Raw genomic sequence first — 17000 nt, 5'->3', positions numbered from 1 at the left:
GGGAATTAATCGTTCCTTTTTGTTATTTTAGCTGGTGTCTTTCGCTTCAAGTGCAAATATCACATTTCCTTTTCCATATTAGAAAAACCCTTTAACGGGTTCCATGACATGGCTAACTTTATAAATGCTGTGGGGTCCATTCAAATTATGACTTGAACTTTCTTTTGTAAAGTCAACAGGGTGGACGGTAACTGACAGGGAAATCCAGAACTGATTTTAATTTTTATACACTCTTATGTTTAAACTATGGTAGGAATGTTGCATGATATGACAAGCTAATGCTCTTACGTCGGTTGTGTAATTTAAGAAATCGCCAGAGGTCGTGTATCAATAAGTGTTTCTTGACAACTTTTAATAACAAAGAGAATTAGACCTGGTTATATTAAAAAAGAATGATCAATAAATGCTGCCATATCGTTTGGATGTCACAATGTTAATGTGACTGCTTTCTTTCAAAACATTATGAAGTTCTTTATATTGCCATGTCGTGATATTCTGCACCTACTTGGCGATATTCAATAAATATAAAAGTACAGGAGATATGTATAACAAACATTTTTTAATCGATGTTATTTACCAAAAAGAATTTGTAGGACTAACTATCATTTGATAGTTCGATTCGAAAATATGAGACTCGCTGTCGTTAGTTTAGAAAAACAAAAATAGAAGGAATGCTTGCTTCTTTCACTTTCACTGATTTTGGTACTCATACGTTATCAAAAAGTGTCTTTATGTTATAAATGGCCATGAGCTATTCTGCCTTTTACATGCATTAAGAATAAAAGGTTTGACATCAGTTTAATGATAAGTTTTTATTTGTATAACTACTGTTAATTTGCTCATTTGAATAATTAAAATATCCAACGCATAAGTTTGTGTAAAAAATCATTTAAAATTTTCTATCCAGCGAAAGTTCAACTATCGAGAGATACATGAATCATTGTGCAAGTTGATGAATTACCCTAATATCTTTCCTTTGTGATAGAGTTTTATAAACAAATTTTCATCAACCTTAAAAAAAGAACATTTTTCAGCCTATAAAATAGCCATTTATGATTTTATTACAAATTGATATAATTTTTATTATATGTTGTAAAAAATAAAGTAGCTTCCATCAGAAAACTAAAAAAATGGTTGGCTATCACCCTCTTATCTTTGGTTTGTTTTTTTCATTCCATTAGTATTTTTATTATTATTATATCATAATTAAAGGATCAAATTTCTTGTTTTTATAGTTTAAATTGCTAACTGTTTCTATCTGTAATACTGTTTATTGTATTATATATACTATGTGCTAATCTCTCTTCTGTTATTTACTGCTGGATTGACTAATTCGGTCGTAAAAGGCCTGATTTATGTCACACCTTGCATTGTAAAAAAATCCATTTTTTCTGTTTATTCTAAACATAAATATATATAATTCAAACACCTTCTATACCTTTCTCATGGATTACATCTTCTGGTCTCTTACTATCTAATGAACCTCATTTAATATAGAATATAATACCTAAAACAATTTAGATTTGTGTGCTGTTAGCAGTTAGGAAAAGGAAAAATCCTATTTAGCAAATTATGTATTAACATTTTTTCACAGTAGATTTTTGAATTATACTCGATAAAGATTTTATGCTGCCGATATGCTGTGAGAGGCGTGAAATGCTAATTCAAGGACCGTAAAATAGGAACCAAAACTATATATATAATCGTCTCGTTTTCAAAATGAGAGGCCGTCATGACATTGGAGCTTAGTCTCCTTCTTGTTACAAAAATCTGACAAAGGCTGTTGATTTGTGATATTAAGCATTAAGATGAAATTTCATTTATCGACGATCCGATAATCTATAAATCAGGAGACATTGATGTGCTCCTAATCCTTCTTATTGATATAACTGTTTTATTATTAATAAATTCAGAAGTTAAGAACATTTGCAATTTCCTGCAGTTATTGCCCATATCAAGTAGCTGATATCATTTATGAATGAACCTTTCAAAAGAAGGAGCCCTGTTTGTGTGGTCGCCGCTATTAACATTTATATTATGATCATTCTGAGTTGTAGTGGGTTTATAATGTTTTTATGAGTGAACGGGAGAATAATTTTGCCATATCACGGGATGTATAATTTTGTTAGGTCCTCTCTGAATTAATATTCTTTATAACGTAGATTGTGCCAATTCATTAAACATAACATTAAAAAAACAATCATGATGTAATCGATCTGCCTTAATTTGAAAACCTGATATGACAACCTCACGGGGTTTGTATTCGAGCATAAAATATTCTTTAAATACAACCGAAATTGATATGGTTGTTATGTAACAAGCGAGTATTGAAAAAGACGTGTGTTATGAAAGCGATATGGTTGTGGAATAGCGCGGTCTCTCTAGAAGAGTGACGGTAGAAAAATCCAATTTGGTGACTATATGTTGCGAGATATAGCAATTTACAATAGGATGTGCTCTACTAATAGACCTTTATATCTTAAGTTCACACCTTTTATAAGTTCTTTATTTAAAGTTTTCAAAGCAAGAGGTAAAAATGGTGAATATAAATAGAATGCTTTATTAAAACCCATCACAAAAGTACAGAGAGTCAAGGACATAATGAATTCAATGCTGATTTTCACCTCTACGCGGTCTCCGCCGGCCGAACCTTCCGGACTTTCAGAAACTGTCTCCTTAACTGTTCGTTTCTGTTATATATGACAATGGCTACAGTCGATGTAACAAGAATTAGACACAACACAAGAAGACTAGCACACAGAATCACTATCACCTCCACCGTGAACACGTCCTCAGAATTCTTGGAGGTCGTGTTAGAAGTGTTCGAACTACTCGGTGAAGCAGTTGATACAACCGGCGTGGCTGGCCCCGCCGTTGTTGGAATGTTTGATGACACAGTTGTTGTTGTTGTCGCTGATGTTGTTGTTGTTGTTACTGACAGTGTACACTGAACGTTAGATAAATCCACAGTCTGAGAACATGTCCCCGTAGTTGTTAAATCAGAGCAAGGTGGTGTACAATCACAACTCGCTAAGAAAAGATAAAAAAAAAGATAGAAATATCATTTAATTCCACGGAACTTAAATGTTCCAACAATTTCCAAACATTAAATAACTGTCTCGTGATATCATCGTCTAATAACAACATTTTCTCATTGCAACATTCGGATTTGTTGTAATATAAGCTACAATTAAGTTTAACATTCAGGGATTTTATATATTTCTTACCGTTTTCTTTTGTGTTTGTGTTAGATATAATATTCATGTTTTAATCTTATAAACACTGGTATAGTGTTTAAATCAATAACACTTGCATTTACGGGACACTAATTTTGACATACCTATGTGCTTAAATAGAAAATCTCTTTACTTTTTATATCAAGACAAGATCAAATGTTTAAAAAGTGAATTACATTTCGAATAACAAAAGAAAAATGAATAAGAAAGGAAACTTTCAAAATTAAAGTTCATTATTGCCGTTAGTACTAAGAGCTATTACTAATATAAGGTTGTCTTTATTATCAATTATAGGATTACGCTTACCCAGTAAAGACATGGTGTGTAGCTCTGGTTCTATTGAGGAACACACGTCACAAATAGACAGAGATGGACTTGTTGACAGGATGACTCTGCTTCCGTCCGCCACATCTACAACAACAAGCTGTAAACTGGAGTCCCAGAGCAAATTACAACAGAGGGTACGTGGAGAAAGCAAAGTTAGGATCTTATGCATAAAGATTGAAAAATATAAACATGGAGTGATATGATATTATCAAGAAGAACACACTACCCCTTTGGTAAATAGACTCGTTTTAACAAGAGCTTAGACTTTTGAGAGTACGTGACAAACTCCGATTTGAGGAAGGCGGGTCTACTCATGGTTATCTGTCCAGTCATTGGCTAATAGATATGAATACATCAAACGCAATACACTTGTCCGACTTCATCCAGGGCTGTTTATTTCATTTGAAATAGCGTTAATTCTGTTCTTGGCACTATCAGGGGTCAATATTTGACAGTTTGTTTGGATGAGCAAAGTAAATAGTTATATCCCACAGAAAGTCCAAGGTCTTGTTTAAACGGATCAAATATACTAGAAATCATATTAATCCTGTTTCTTTTACTCGTGATGTTGAAATGTCAGGGGAAGAGACAATGAAGAAGCAAAGTGAATCCACTGTGAATAATGCAGGTGGTGATAGAGCTTTTCTAAGTTGTACTTCCTTTAGAGGAGCGTGATCACAATTTGAGCAAAATTCAAGCTAAGGTTTGTTTTTCCTTTTGTTATGAGTAAACTCAACGATATTTCAAAATGTGTATGCTAATGTAAGCTATCCAGTTTTAACTGAAACATAGAGCGCGTATTTCTAGAACTCGTGTTACTGCCATGTTGGTGTACACATATAAATACGATATTCATAACAAAATGAAATAAGGCATTTTATTTGTATTCATGATTGGCATGTAAACAAACTTAGATATTGTATAAACAAAGCTATTGCCAACATACCTCTATGTAAACAAAGACATCACCCAAGCTTTGCTTATATGGTTAAAAAATGCGAGTTGTTTATTTCGCTTAAAACTAGACTACATTTAAAGTTTAGATGCCAAAATGATATTAGAAAAACGCTAACAAAAATATGGAATGTATTTAAAAATGTGAGCTAAATTTTAAAGAATGTCATGTAACAACAGTAATAAAATACTTTAACCCCCAAATAAACCCACATATTTCGGTTTTCCTGATTCAAAAAAGTATTCTTTTCATTACAAGATATTGTTCCCTTTATACTTCTTTACTTTAATAAATTACTTAAAAAAATTAAGTAAAGAGGTTGGTTGATCAACTAGCCATCAGATATATCTAAAAGTTAAGCTTTAAACTATTAATACTAGGTGAAACCCAATAAAATTTAGCTTATAAAATTGAAAAGTTTTCTCTACCGTTCAGACCTCTTAAAGGATTATTTCTAGATTGCCGTTGTTTTGTACAAATTAAATTTCCCGTTTGAGAAAATCTGAAAAATTTGGTTGTCATCGATATTGCAACAATCATAGTTATTAAGTCGAATTCGAGATAATGGCAGTCTGTACAAAAATTAATTATAACATCTTGATAACAAAGAACGTTCGAATAACATTTGTTTATTATATTAGTTTATTAGATTTTGTACAGTAGAAACCTAAAAATAAAAAACCCTGTATTTTCTTTTTGATGCCAACAACAGTTTTATTTGTCATCGTGAGCTTTTGTAAATTACAATTGATTCTTACTCTAAAAACAGATGTTGTTTCAAACTGAAATTAAACTATCGAAATCAGAAAAACCTTTAATCAAATCTTTTATTTTTATTACGAAAATGATGCAAAAGAGACACTAGAAAAAACTGTGTTTCGTTGGAAAAGTACAACATTTCTTATAATATTCGTTATAGTTTCTAAGATATGTCTGTTGAATTATTCTTTGACCCACCTCTGGCCGGGAAATAGTAGAACAGGCTATTGGGCGTGTCTGTGTATAGCAAACACCGGTAGGCGTGCAGTGTTTGTGAATTGTGGGTGACAGTAATAGACCTGCAAAGAGAGGATTCTATTTAAAACTCATTGTCCATTTTTAGTTGCTTGCTTTATAGATTGATAAATTTATAGATAGATCTATTTGGTATCTTGTCATCATACATATAAACATACACATTGTACATACTATGTTTCAATATCAGATGGTTATATTTTCAAACAATGGTGTTTAAAAATCATAAATATGATACCAGAAAAACCAATGAACGCTCGAAAGCTTATTTCCAATGGGACCATTTCAATATTATTTGAAACATTACTTATTGACTTTAGTATCGACTGTAACACAAAATGTGTTTGTACATAATATAGGCACTGTATTAATAATACCATAAACATTGATATTAAACAATTCTGAGTATACATATGTTAACACTGATTATACGATTTCGTAAAATCTTATAGTGTCTAGTAGTACAACATATCACTATTTTGTTTTAAAATGCCCTTTTGTAAAATAAAACTTTTTACTTTTGTTTTCATCATATTTTTTTTCCATTTGTAAATTTGATATGCGATGTAAAGAAAACTCTAAGTAAATTAGTGCTTGAACCAATAATAAGGGCTGAGGAACTGCCGAGAAAATAATTATTATCCTCATGAGCTCAACATACTGGTATTTTGAAATTGATTATTTCGTTGAATTAATTTTGTAAAAAGTTCCACATCAGAGAAATTATATAACAAGTACTTTTTGACCAAAAAATAAATCACTGTTATCGCAATCTGCAATGCTTCATATAATTTAGTTCAAGTTTATCAAACAATATAAAATTCTCTTCCAAGATAACCAAAATGGTGTTAAGATGGCCTGAAAGTTTAATGCGATCACTATGCTTGTTTGTTCGTATAAAGATTTTGAATAATGTTAGATTATATCTCTAAAACACATTGTGTTTTGGAATGTATAACGCCTAATTCACATAATAATAGTTTTTACTGTTGTATCGTTTGTATTTATTGGGGTCAATGTTCGTGGATAGCCAAAATTTTCCTTGTTCGTCTGGACGTAATTTCGTTGGTTGCAAGTTCTAATAACTTAATACATATTTTAAAAGTGCTTGTATGTATATTTGTCGGTGGGAATGGAAATTCGTGGACAAGGGTTACCCACAAAATCACGAACATTGATCCCCCATGAACGACGATGATTCCACAGTAATATAAGTAGTTTTTGATTCAATTTCATATGCTAAAATCTTTGCCTTTTTGACATGAAGAATATTTTCTGTTACTTATGAAAATCTAGGCAACAAAACCGATATTAAAAGAAACCAAAGAATGGTCTAAATAATGATTGTTTAAACAAGACGTTTGAGACTACAAAAATAAGTATAAGTATGTACATCTTGAAAACTAAACAATATATTAAAGACACTGAGTTTAAGAGGTATAAAATAAGAATGATTTAACATATTTAAAAAGATTGTGTACTGTTTAAGTAATTATAAATCATTACCCTTTGATAACAATTTCATTTTCGTTGCTGTCATGACAATTCCACATATCTATATTTGTTCCATAAACTGTGAATGGCCATCTAACAAATCCACCGTAGAAATGTATGTTTTCTGTGACCGATCCACTCGAAGAATCTTTGAACGTTTTATCTTTCCAAGTAGTGGGAAATAAACAACTGCTCTCTGCAAATTTGAAATAAATTGAATAAAGGATTAGTGCATTTAAATAAGCATTGTTCATACCATTAAAGAACTGACTGAATAAAATTTAAGCCTGATTTTCTTGATCAGAATGTTATTCATAGGAAGCAAGATACATTTACCTTAAAATATAAAAACTTTCTGCAATATTGATTTTTCTCAATGTATTGAATCTAATATTTTATTACAATCGATAAGGAGTCCCGTATTTATTTTATGTATTTCCATAAACAGCTGCTACATTTTAGTTTAATTTTAAAAACCTTAAAAGTAATTCATCGTAACTCATCTTTCATATAAGTATGAAGTATCAAATGCAAATGTTACATACACGTGCGTTTTGCCTAAAACACGTATAGAAATGAGTACCCCGGCTCCAGGTGATTATACAGGACCAGAGGGCCCGGAGACACCCTGTTGTCGTTCTCTTCTAAATCTGGGTCTATTGCAGATAGGGGACACGATAAGAGGTAATTTATGTAGAGGTTCTTTGTGCTTTACATTAACAACTTCTATATATATATTGTCAAGTGATGGTTTCTGCTCCGAACAGATTGAATTTCACCTAATATCCATATGATATCATCTAATGTAATAAGAAAGTCGGTAAGGACCAGGAAATAAGGTTGTAATACCTTAAACCTTGGACATAGGCAACAAAGTGTGAGTGAGACACTTGTTAATAGAAAAGAATTAGTTGTGCCAAACATCGATGAACACTTCATGGAAAAGCTATCTTGCTAAAATGTTGCTTCTTGAAACAAAAGTCATCAAAGTTTTAAGCTGAAGTTAACACGTTTGTATTCCATCCAAAATATTGACATGAAATTCGTTTGGCAACAAAAACACTTTAATTCATACAAGACCAGTAGCCTAATCATGATTGACAATAACCTAACATTATAAACAAACCAGCAAAAAACAGATTTTAGAAAAAGTATTCTTTTTTTGCAATGTCGGTATCGTATCAAGTCTTCATATCTTTTAAATCAACTTTTGATTGTATTTCAATTGAAAAAAACCTTGTAATAAACAATTTGACATAGCTATAGCAGATGTGTGAAAGTTTTTTTTTCCTTTTCCATACAACAATAAACCTGAAGTCAAAAAACGATTAAGTCCGTGACCGGTCAAAAGCCTAGGTATATCAAGTAACATGGGCTTTATTATCTTATTCAATTTTATAATGGAACACCTGCAATATGTTAACACTTGCTTTTCGATTGACACTTTATGGTTAAATGCAGTCTTTTTCACATTTCTAATTATTAACACCTTCTAGTAATTCTACCCAGTAATCATAAACCCAAATCAGTTAAACAAGACTTTTCTGTTTATCAGTTAAACTTTGTAAAGAAAAGTGAAATATAACCCTATATACTCTTACCCGTATTTAAAATGTGAATGCATATCCAAATAAAGATATAAAACATCCAAGAATTACACAGTTTTACAGACAAATTCATTATGTGAGCAGTGTTAATGGTCCGGAGTGATACCGTAAATGACTACTTAGATTTCATCACGCCTTCACAAGGCCTTCTCTGAGTCCTTTCATGCTACGGTTGGGAATGACTTGAACTGGTTATAATTTCCATCTTAAATAGATTTCTGCCCATTTAACGCATCACTTCTCATATGTAACCGTGCACAAGTCTTCGGTCTGCCGGAATCTTCAGTTCCTCAAACCAGACCCAGTTTCATATTTCTCTGTAAAATGTTTTTATTTCGCGATTGAAAGCGCGCTATCGTGAGCGTGTCGGATGGGAAAGAAGAACCTGAATATGAAGTTAAAGAACCCTTATTAAATAACCATGCACATCAATTTCACTTGTCAATTATTCAACACCCGTGGCAAAACTTTAATCCCGCCCTTTATGATAGGTATAAAAGAACAATGAATGCAGAGGCTTATGACATATCTACCAATATTTATATAGATGTTTGGCTTTTGCAATACTTTATTTAAAATGTTATTTGTTACAACATAAGAATAGATAATTATAGTTGTTTATTCAGTTTATTTCATTTTTGCCAACTACTTTGATAAGAATTACCAGCATTGAAATGTAAGAAATAAAATTGAATTATGTAAAAGTTATTCAAAACATGAACCATCAGTTACGGTAAGTTTCCTAGCCTAAGAAAAATTCATAATTAGTAAGCTGTTCAGTAGTAGCCAAAAATAATATAGAATATCATGATTATTGAATTATACGATATAAAATTAAATAATCGGTAGAAATGGAAAAAAATAAATAATGCAGATTCATATAAAGATATGCTGTTCTCGAGCTTTCCCTGAAAGATATAATTTCTTTAATTTGATAATAAAAATAATAAATGGAAATGATTCTGATATTGGTTCCACGTTTAATGTACCTATAACCATTAAACACATTGGATTACCGGGTAAAGCGTGCCCCATTTAAGATATTAAATGAATCGTTAACCCTATATTATGTATGTGTAGCGAATAGGTCTAATTCAACGATTTTGTACTCTTTTCAATTTCAAACCAGCATTTAGATAGAGTAAGATTGGATCGGAGGGTGCAAGTAACCCTATAGAGAGAGGAGTGACGTGTACTTTACACTGATCAACAATGGAGGTTTGATTTACTCCTCAATAAAACGCTTCATATCATACAACACGTGATTTTTTTTGTCGAGTTACATTGGAATACACAAAAACGTGGTAACCATCGGCAAGTGCATTGCATTGATCTAGATCTTTTATTCTTTTAACACATCTCCAACATTTTCTAGTTTTACTGAAGCTTTAATGTTCAATACATGAATAGGTCATGATGAGGAACATGGACATGAATTAGGAATCTTTACTCTAGAGAAAATAATTATCATAAATTTGTAATTCACAACTGGTACACAAGAGTCGGTTGGACTGATATTATGAAATTCTCGTGATTTTATGACGTAAAAGCGAATTTCGTACTGTTTGGGCTTAAAGGTCTAAAAGTGAATCATCGATATATACAGAGTGTATCTGTGAAGTTATTACCACATTTGGCCTATATTTGGGCATATCTGTTGGCAATAAATAAGATAAAAGCATTTATTTTGAGGCACGTATTACAATTATACCACTGAAAATGCAGATGAGAATCAGTACCTATAAAACATCACATCATTTAATAGTTTGCCTGTTTTAAATAGCTCATGATGAATTGCGATAAAATTTATCGACGTTCAACCTTGTATTTAAACATAGCGAACTGCTGTTCTTAGCGAGAGGTTAATTTTTTTTAAGACTGAAATAAAAAAAGTCAATAAAACTAAAAAAGACAATGAATTTAATTGAAATATACATTTATTTAACCATATCTTGTCGATTTTTTAAAATTGTTTTTTTAAATTTTCTTAACATGCATACACGTGATATTTCCGTTGCTGCAATAATAAGACAAAGGAGAAAATACAAACTTAACTTGAGGGTTATCAAACGGCATACATCATCCATTTAGATACCCTTTTAGACCTTTTGGTAAACATTCAGTTGACTAAATGATACAAATAGATTTTGTCATAATTATACAATTTTGTACATAATGTCAGTCGTATTGGAATCGTCTTTTATTATATATTGATAGCTGCTCAGACACTTTACAATAGTGTACAATGTAATATAGATGTACTGGAATATCATCAGGTCCAATGTAATGATATTAATAATGTATTACTTATCAGGATATTTGTATGTATTGTATTTCGGAACAGGATATAACTGTAACAGATTTGTTTAAAGTATGTAGTTACAGTAAAACAGTAAAAGGTTAAATTGTACGTATAGGTACCGGTATAACGGAGAGTTCTCGGTTTTCTATATAAACACGTTTGCTCTGGTCCCATTGAGTTTTTATGGCCTAGAGACAGTTTGTCACAAGGCTATAAACAGCGTTATCAAAGAAGAGAGTGACAACTAACTGGATGAATTTAAAGGAAAACTACCTTGCAAAGGTTCCAAAAGTACGAAAAGGACCTTACTTAATATTGTGAAAGCATGCAAAACGGTGACCCAGAGACAGTTTGTCACAAGACTAATCAGAGTACTGAAGAACTGACGGGAGTTGATTTTGTCGATGTTTATTTATTTTGAAATCAATGATATGTTCTTTTTCATGACAAGTACATGTAGTTTCTTTCGAATTTGAATTACGCACATATTTATAATATATATTTTTGGACTTTTTCGACAAGAATGTCGAGAAACCCCCATATGAATCATGTTAAATAATATTAAAAGATAAAAATTAATTCAATCAAACTATGTATCAGTAATAGAAATATTTCTCGAATATTGTATGGATCCAAGCAATATTGAACTCTAGTCTCGTTCAACCAAACGCTCGGCTAACACCGTAAATCTCCGACAAGGATTTACGGAGACAGCCGATAACGAGACGATATTGAACTCTGGCGTAGGAATACATACGACTACAAAAAATATTTAAATTGTTCGTACCATTTCAAACTGACTATTTTCAGGGTATTTATAAATAAATTTCCTTGAAAAACAATGCTTTAGCATACATTACCTCGGATTTATCAATTATTTTCAAGAACTAGTTCTTGTCAGCAGCAATGATTTGTGCTGAGGTCCAAACACTGTTTCACTTTCGGTTTGTCTGAGTAACTGCATAGGAGAGTTGATTAAAATCAACTACCAAAAACAGCGTTATCAAAGCAGAAAGAGACAACTAACTGGATGAATTTAAAGGAAAACTACCTTGCAAAGGTTCCAAAAGTACGAAAAGGACCTTACTTAATAAAGTGAAAGCATGCAAGACGATGCAAAAGAGGTAAAGGAAGCAATGGCGCTCTGATACAATGGTAACTTCTCACGCAAACGACATAAAAAGATTACTCAGGCAAAATCAAAAACGTATTCTTTCTGCACCGCTGGCGGTATCTGAATGGACAAAACTCGGTTAGCGAAGTGACGACAGACGAAGGTAATTTTACTAACAAATAATATCTCAAAATGTGTGTACGTAAAACACGATAAGGGAGATAAAACTAACATTAAAATGCAAAATCTGTTCATTTACATAGTGGAGTCCCAGGAACAGAGGGCTGGCAGGAAATCGTAGGAGACTAAAAAGCCTTTCTCGGACACATTGATATTCAGCTAAACAGATAACATTGAGGCGGATAATCTCCCCGCAAAAGCCGAGATGTCTAATACGTAGCCAGCCTTCTGGTGTCACCAATGTGAGCCGATATAAAGTTAAGAGATCTGACACTGATAAACTTTTATTATGCTAATTGAAAACCCATCATTATTAAGTGATATCAGACGTAGTAAACATTTTGGGGTGACCTTGCCCTTGGTTGGTCCCTCGGTTTATGAATGGAAGCCAGAAGCATTGGGCGTGTCATGAATGGCTAAATTTAATATTATATTAATATCTCTCTATACCGTGTGCTCGATTAGTCATGCTTTTAGAATTGAGATACTGGATCTAGTCAGAAGCTAACTGCAAATGGTCATGGCAAACATTTATCTACGTATGTAATTTCTCATTAACAAACATTAACATTAACAAACTAATGATATGCCTTTTGGTTAACTAAATATTACTATGTGTCTGTAAAGGTGACTAAATGTCAGGCATATGTCACTCAGAAACAAACTATGTCATTCGGTCAAGTCAGCGAAGTGTTTATCTTGTATAATCTTATTAGTCTGTTGCTGTATGGTCACAATGACAAAAAGTAACATTTATGAAATATTGATTTTTAAAAATAAAATAAATTACAGAATGTATATGCTTGTAGTCGCTAGAAATGTTTTTGTCATCACTTCAAATGATGTAAAAAATCGTAAAAGTTTTGTCTATTTTCTACTTTGATTCTCGTTATGGCAATGCTGAAAAGATATAAAAAGCATTATTCATATATCAACGATAATTGATCTAACACTTCTCAATATCAAAATTCGTACTTTATACACTTCTTATTTGTTGATTGCTGTTCCACAGCGATATAAAGTCTGTATTCTTATGCTTATTAAAGCGATACTGACTTAACAAAGGGGATGTTTATGACTTTTATATGGATGTAAATAAATCACTCTCAATGGAAGAGCCGGATCTCGGTGTATGGATTCACGTTTTATCGTACCACCCATGTCGATTTAAAAGTCAAGGTTAAAAAAAAGATTAACGATTCAGTTTAATTTGGGCCATGGTCATAATTGTTATATAAAATTGGTAATATATTATCCATCATTTGGTTTTGGGAAAATCTCATACTGGTCTTGTTTCACTGCAAATGATGTTAATGATTATTTGAACAGTTTATGAATCAAGATACTCTTAAAAACAAGTTTTATATTCTTTTTTTAAAATCTGATCTCTGACTTAGTATGATAAGTGATAGGTTCTGAGTGGTATGCTAACATACCATTTTATATCTATTAGAAATACTAAATGGGACTTCAAGCAAGATTTAGCATCATATCCTGTCCCAAGTTTCTGCTCCCACCACTTATTGCTCAACATTTCGATTAAAATAAATACATTTGTGCCTAAAATACATTTATTCACCAGGACGAAAGGTCCAGTTTTTCAGTTTTGTATTGGTCCTCTATTGCTTCAGGTTTCAAAACACAACCAAAAACAAAAATTCTACGGGGATTTTGCATTGCAAAACCAGAGAAGTACACGGAAATACTGACAGTGAAAATGTTGAGAAATTATGCGAGGAGTCCCAAGAATTTCCGAATGAATAAAGGGTGATTAATCCTAGTAAGTCAAGAAATGCATTTTTGCTCCAATGTATGAAAGAAAAAGACTCAGAATTATCGCCAAATATTCATTTAACTGTTTTCACAGACAGGTATGTGCATTAATTAAGAAAATCAACAAAAATGATGGAAAGGTAACCTGGAACATATTGAAGACTTTCGAATTCTTTATGACTAAATTCAGATGTGACATAATATGGTGGCATATTACTAAATTTAGATAAAATACCTAATTATGTTGATAACATGCGACTTATTATTTATCTTGTCATGCGAGCAAATTTTGTTTTGCCTCGGACTAAAATGTGTCGACGTCATTGGATGAATCGCGTCACGTGATTGCCATATAAATATCTTTACACGGCATTTATACAGAAAATTTATTCGGAAACATGGCGGACGTAACATTTTTTGAGCTGATCTTTTACATAAACGTTCAACCATACCTTTAATTTTTAAGCCTTAAAATATTTAGAGTGACCCCCCCCCCCCCCCCCCCCTTTGCCTGTGACGTATATTACGATCCTACAATGGATTCCAGGTTTGCACAGACGAATGACGAGGAGGGTAAAACTTTAGAGATTTAAGCTATGAATTTAATTGGTATATATTATCTTTTGATTGTTTACATATCAAACTTAAGGTCCTCGACAAAACAAAACACTTATTAGGTTTGTTTCTGACTGTTTACAAAAATTTGTGGGGTCGGTAAAGTTCAAAGAAGGCGAAGCGGAGTAATAATGAAGTCATGCAACATATTGATGTCGACATGCGACTAAGTATGTCAACATGCGAGTTAATTATGTAAACATGCAAGATATTTATGTTGACATACGATTTAAGTATGTCGACATGCGACTTATTTATATCAACACGTAAGTCAATTATGTTAACATGCAAGATATTTATGTCAATATGCACGTTTTCTCGCATGTTGCTTTGACTGATAACCAGAATTATCTTGCATGTTGACATAAATATCTTGTACGTTAGTTCAACATAATTAAACCGCATGTTGACCAAATAATGTCGCATGTAAACTTAATTATCTAGCAAGTTGACATACATTTCTTGCATGTTGACATAAATCATTGCATGTTGACATAAATATCTTGCATGTTAACATAATTAACTTGCATTTTCACATAATCAAGTCGCATGTCAACATAAATAAGTCGCATGTTGTTATAATTATGTTGTATCTAGCATCTATGATGTCAAATACGGGTGTAAGTAAATAATTTTACCTATATGAAATTTAAATTCTCTTAAAAGATTTGTAACTTGCTAAAGACATACGTATTTTGACATAATTTATCTTGCATGTAGGGGCAGAAATATGCCACAAAAAAGTCGTAATCATATTTCCATTTTTATGGCGTTAGCTGATATCCAAAGTTAATTCTTAATAAACGATGTTCAAAGATTTCAAAATATCAATTAATCACTTCATAGAAATAGAATCCATAATTAATGTCTTAGTTTTATCTTGGCAAATGAATACTAAACAGGAAGTATTGTAGTTTTGTAGTTTTACGTTATCATTGAGAGCAGTTCAAAAAAGTGATTACCAGTTTCTGCAACATTATATTTCATAAACCAATCGATGTGGATTTTTTATAAATGAAGATTGGTCTAAGTTTAGATAAATTAAAATCAATAAGACCTATAATAAAGAAACGAAAAAGCATTTTTCAAAATTTTCATTTTTTCAAAAACCTCATTTTTATTAAAATTGTTACACGTCACTGTACATAGAACATTGTATTAAATTATGAAGATATAAAAAAGTATTCAATGCAATAAGACAAAATCAATTCCAAAAACCTGTATTATTATTGAGAAAAATTCTGTTTAAGCTAATCAAATTCAATTTACAATGTTTGGAAATTTAATGTACTCTTTTAATATCACACAGAATATGACCCGTGAAATAAGAAGTACAGAAAAGTTGAAATCGATAAACTTTTAATGTATTAGGAAATGTATACTCTGTAATAAAAGAATTTGAATTTCTAATCTTACACATGAAATTTGATTCAAAGGGGGATTATCTTTTTAGGGTTCCGCCCTGGGTACTTTGTAAACATCAAAACAGTTTAAATCGAACAGGACATTTTACATGCAATTTTCCGCTGATTGAGCTTCGAAGTTAATATTTTGAAATTTAAAACGGAATCATTCTTGTCACTTCAATGCTAAGAAGTTTTTCAGAAAACCTAATGGCTGGATTAAATATCATCATTAAAAAAAACGGCGGAATAATTTCAAATCTGTTATTATCTTCACACTTTTATGTAAACTCTTTATGTCATCAATGGTCAGATTTCCATTTATTTTCATGGGTGAAAATGAAACCTTAGCAGAAATTTTTTCATACTTCACTGGTTCACACCTCTTTCCTATCTCGCAATTTGAATGAATTTACAATCTGACAAGTCATCGTTACAAGATATATCATCTGTCTGCAGGTCCCTATAAGAATTCCAAAATCCAGTCCAAGAAGACACAGCCATTTCATTACTCTGGGATTGGCTGTGTATGTCATCTGATCACACCTTTAGTTTAGGGAGGAACTGAATAACTCTACAATCAGTATCTGGTTCGCTAATCCATTGTATTCATCGCTTTTCTGCTGCTGTTATGTTGATGCTACGATTAAAAAAAAGTTTTCCTTTATTTGTTTCATAAATATCGTTATTAACTTTGTAAAACAATTCTTATAAAACTTATTTCTCACGAATTTATTTCAGCAACAACAAAAGATAACTTTCTATTTCCCGACAACAAGTTGCACTGCATCTTATGTAGGTACATGTAAGTGACCAGACACGATGTTTAGATGCATTTAAAGTTTAGTTGATAACCCTTTCTTCCATTTCAAATCAATAATTTTTTTTGTATTTAAAACTTTAAATATATTATGACAGATTTATTTTATAGCAGCATTTAAGGATAGTTAATGAAGCTCTAGATGATGACGTTTCTACCC

The 17000-nt window shown here is 31.8% G+C and overlaps 1 protein-coding gene and 1 long non-coding RNA gene across 2 annotated transcripts; one reads left to right on the top strand and one right to left on the bottom strand.

Moving 5' to 3' along the window:
* Positions 1-2540: 2540 nt before the first annotated feature.
* On the bottom strand, positions 2541-9015 carry LOC105334911 (uncharacterized). The gene is made up of 5 exons (XM_011438525.4): positions 8628-9015; positions 7039-7222; positions 5476-5576; positions 3543-3647; positions 2541-3030 (listed from the first exon to the last, which is right to left on the bottom strand). The coding sequence occupies exons 1-5, from the start codon at positions 8704-8706 to the stop codon at positions 2627-2629; spliced, it is 873 nt and encodes a 290-aa protein (XP_011436827.3). The 5' UTR covers positions 8707-9015; the 3' UTR covers positions 2541-2626.
* A 5507-nt stretch (positions 9016-14522) lies between these two features.
* Positions 14523-16687, top strand: LOC117681627 (uncharacterized). Its single transcript, XR_010710610.1, has 2 exons — positions 14523-14575; positions 16480-16687. It is a non-coding gene; the product is annotated as an uncharacterized lncRNA (long non-coding RNA).
* The last annotated feature ends 313 nt before the right edge of the window (positions 16688-17000 follow it).

This window comes from Magallana gigas, chromosome 2, assembly GCF_963853765.1.
Source record: "Magallana gigas chromosome 2, xbMagGiga1.1, whole genome shotgun sequence".
In the NCBI taxonomy this organism is placed as follows: domain Eukaryota; kingdom Metazoa; phylum Mollusca; class Bivalvia; order Ostreida; family Ostreidae; genus Magallana; species Magallana gigas.
Note: the sequence above shows the minus strand (reverse complement) of the source record. Positions and strands in the feature narration are given on the sequence as shown.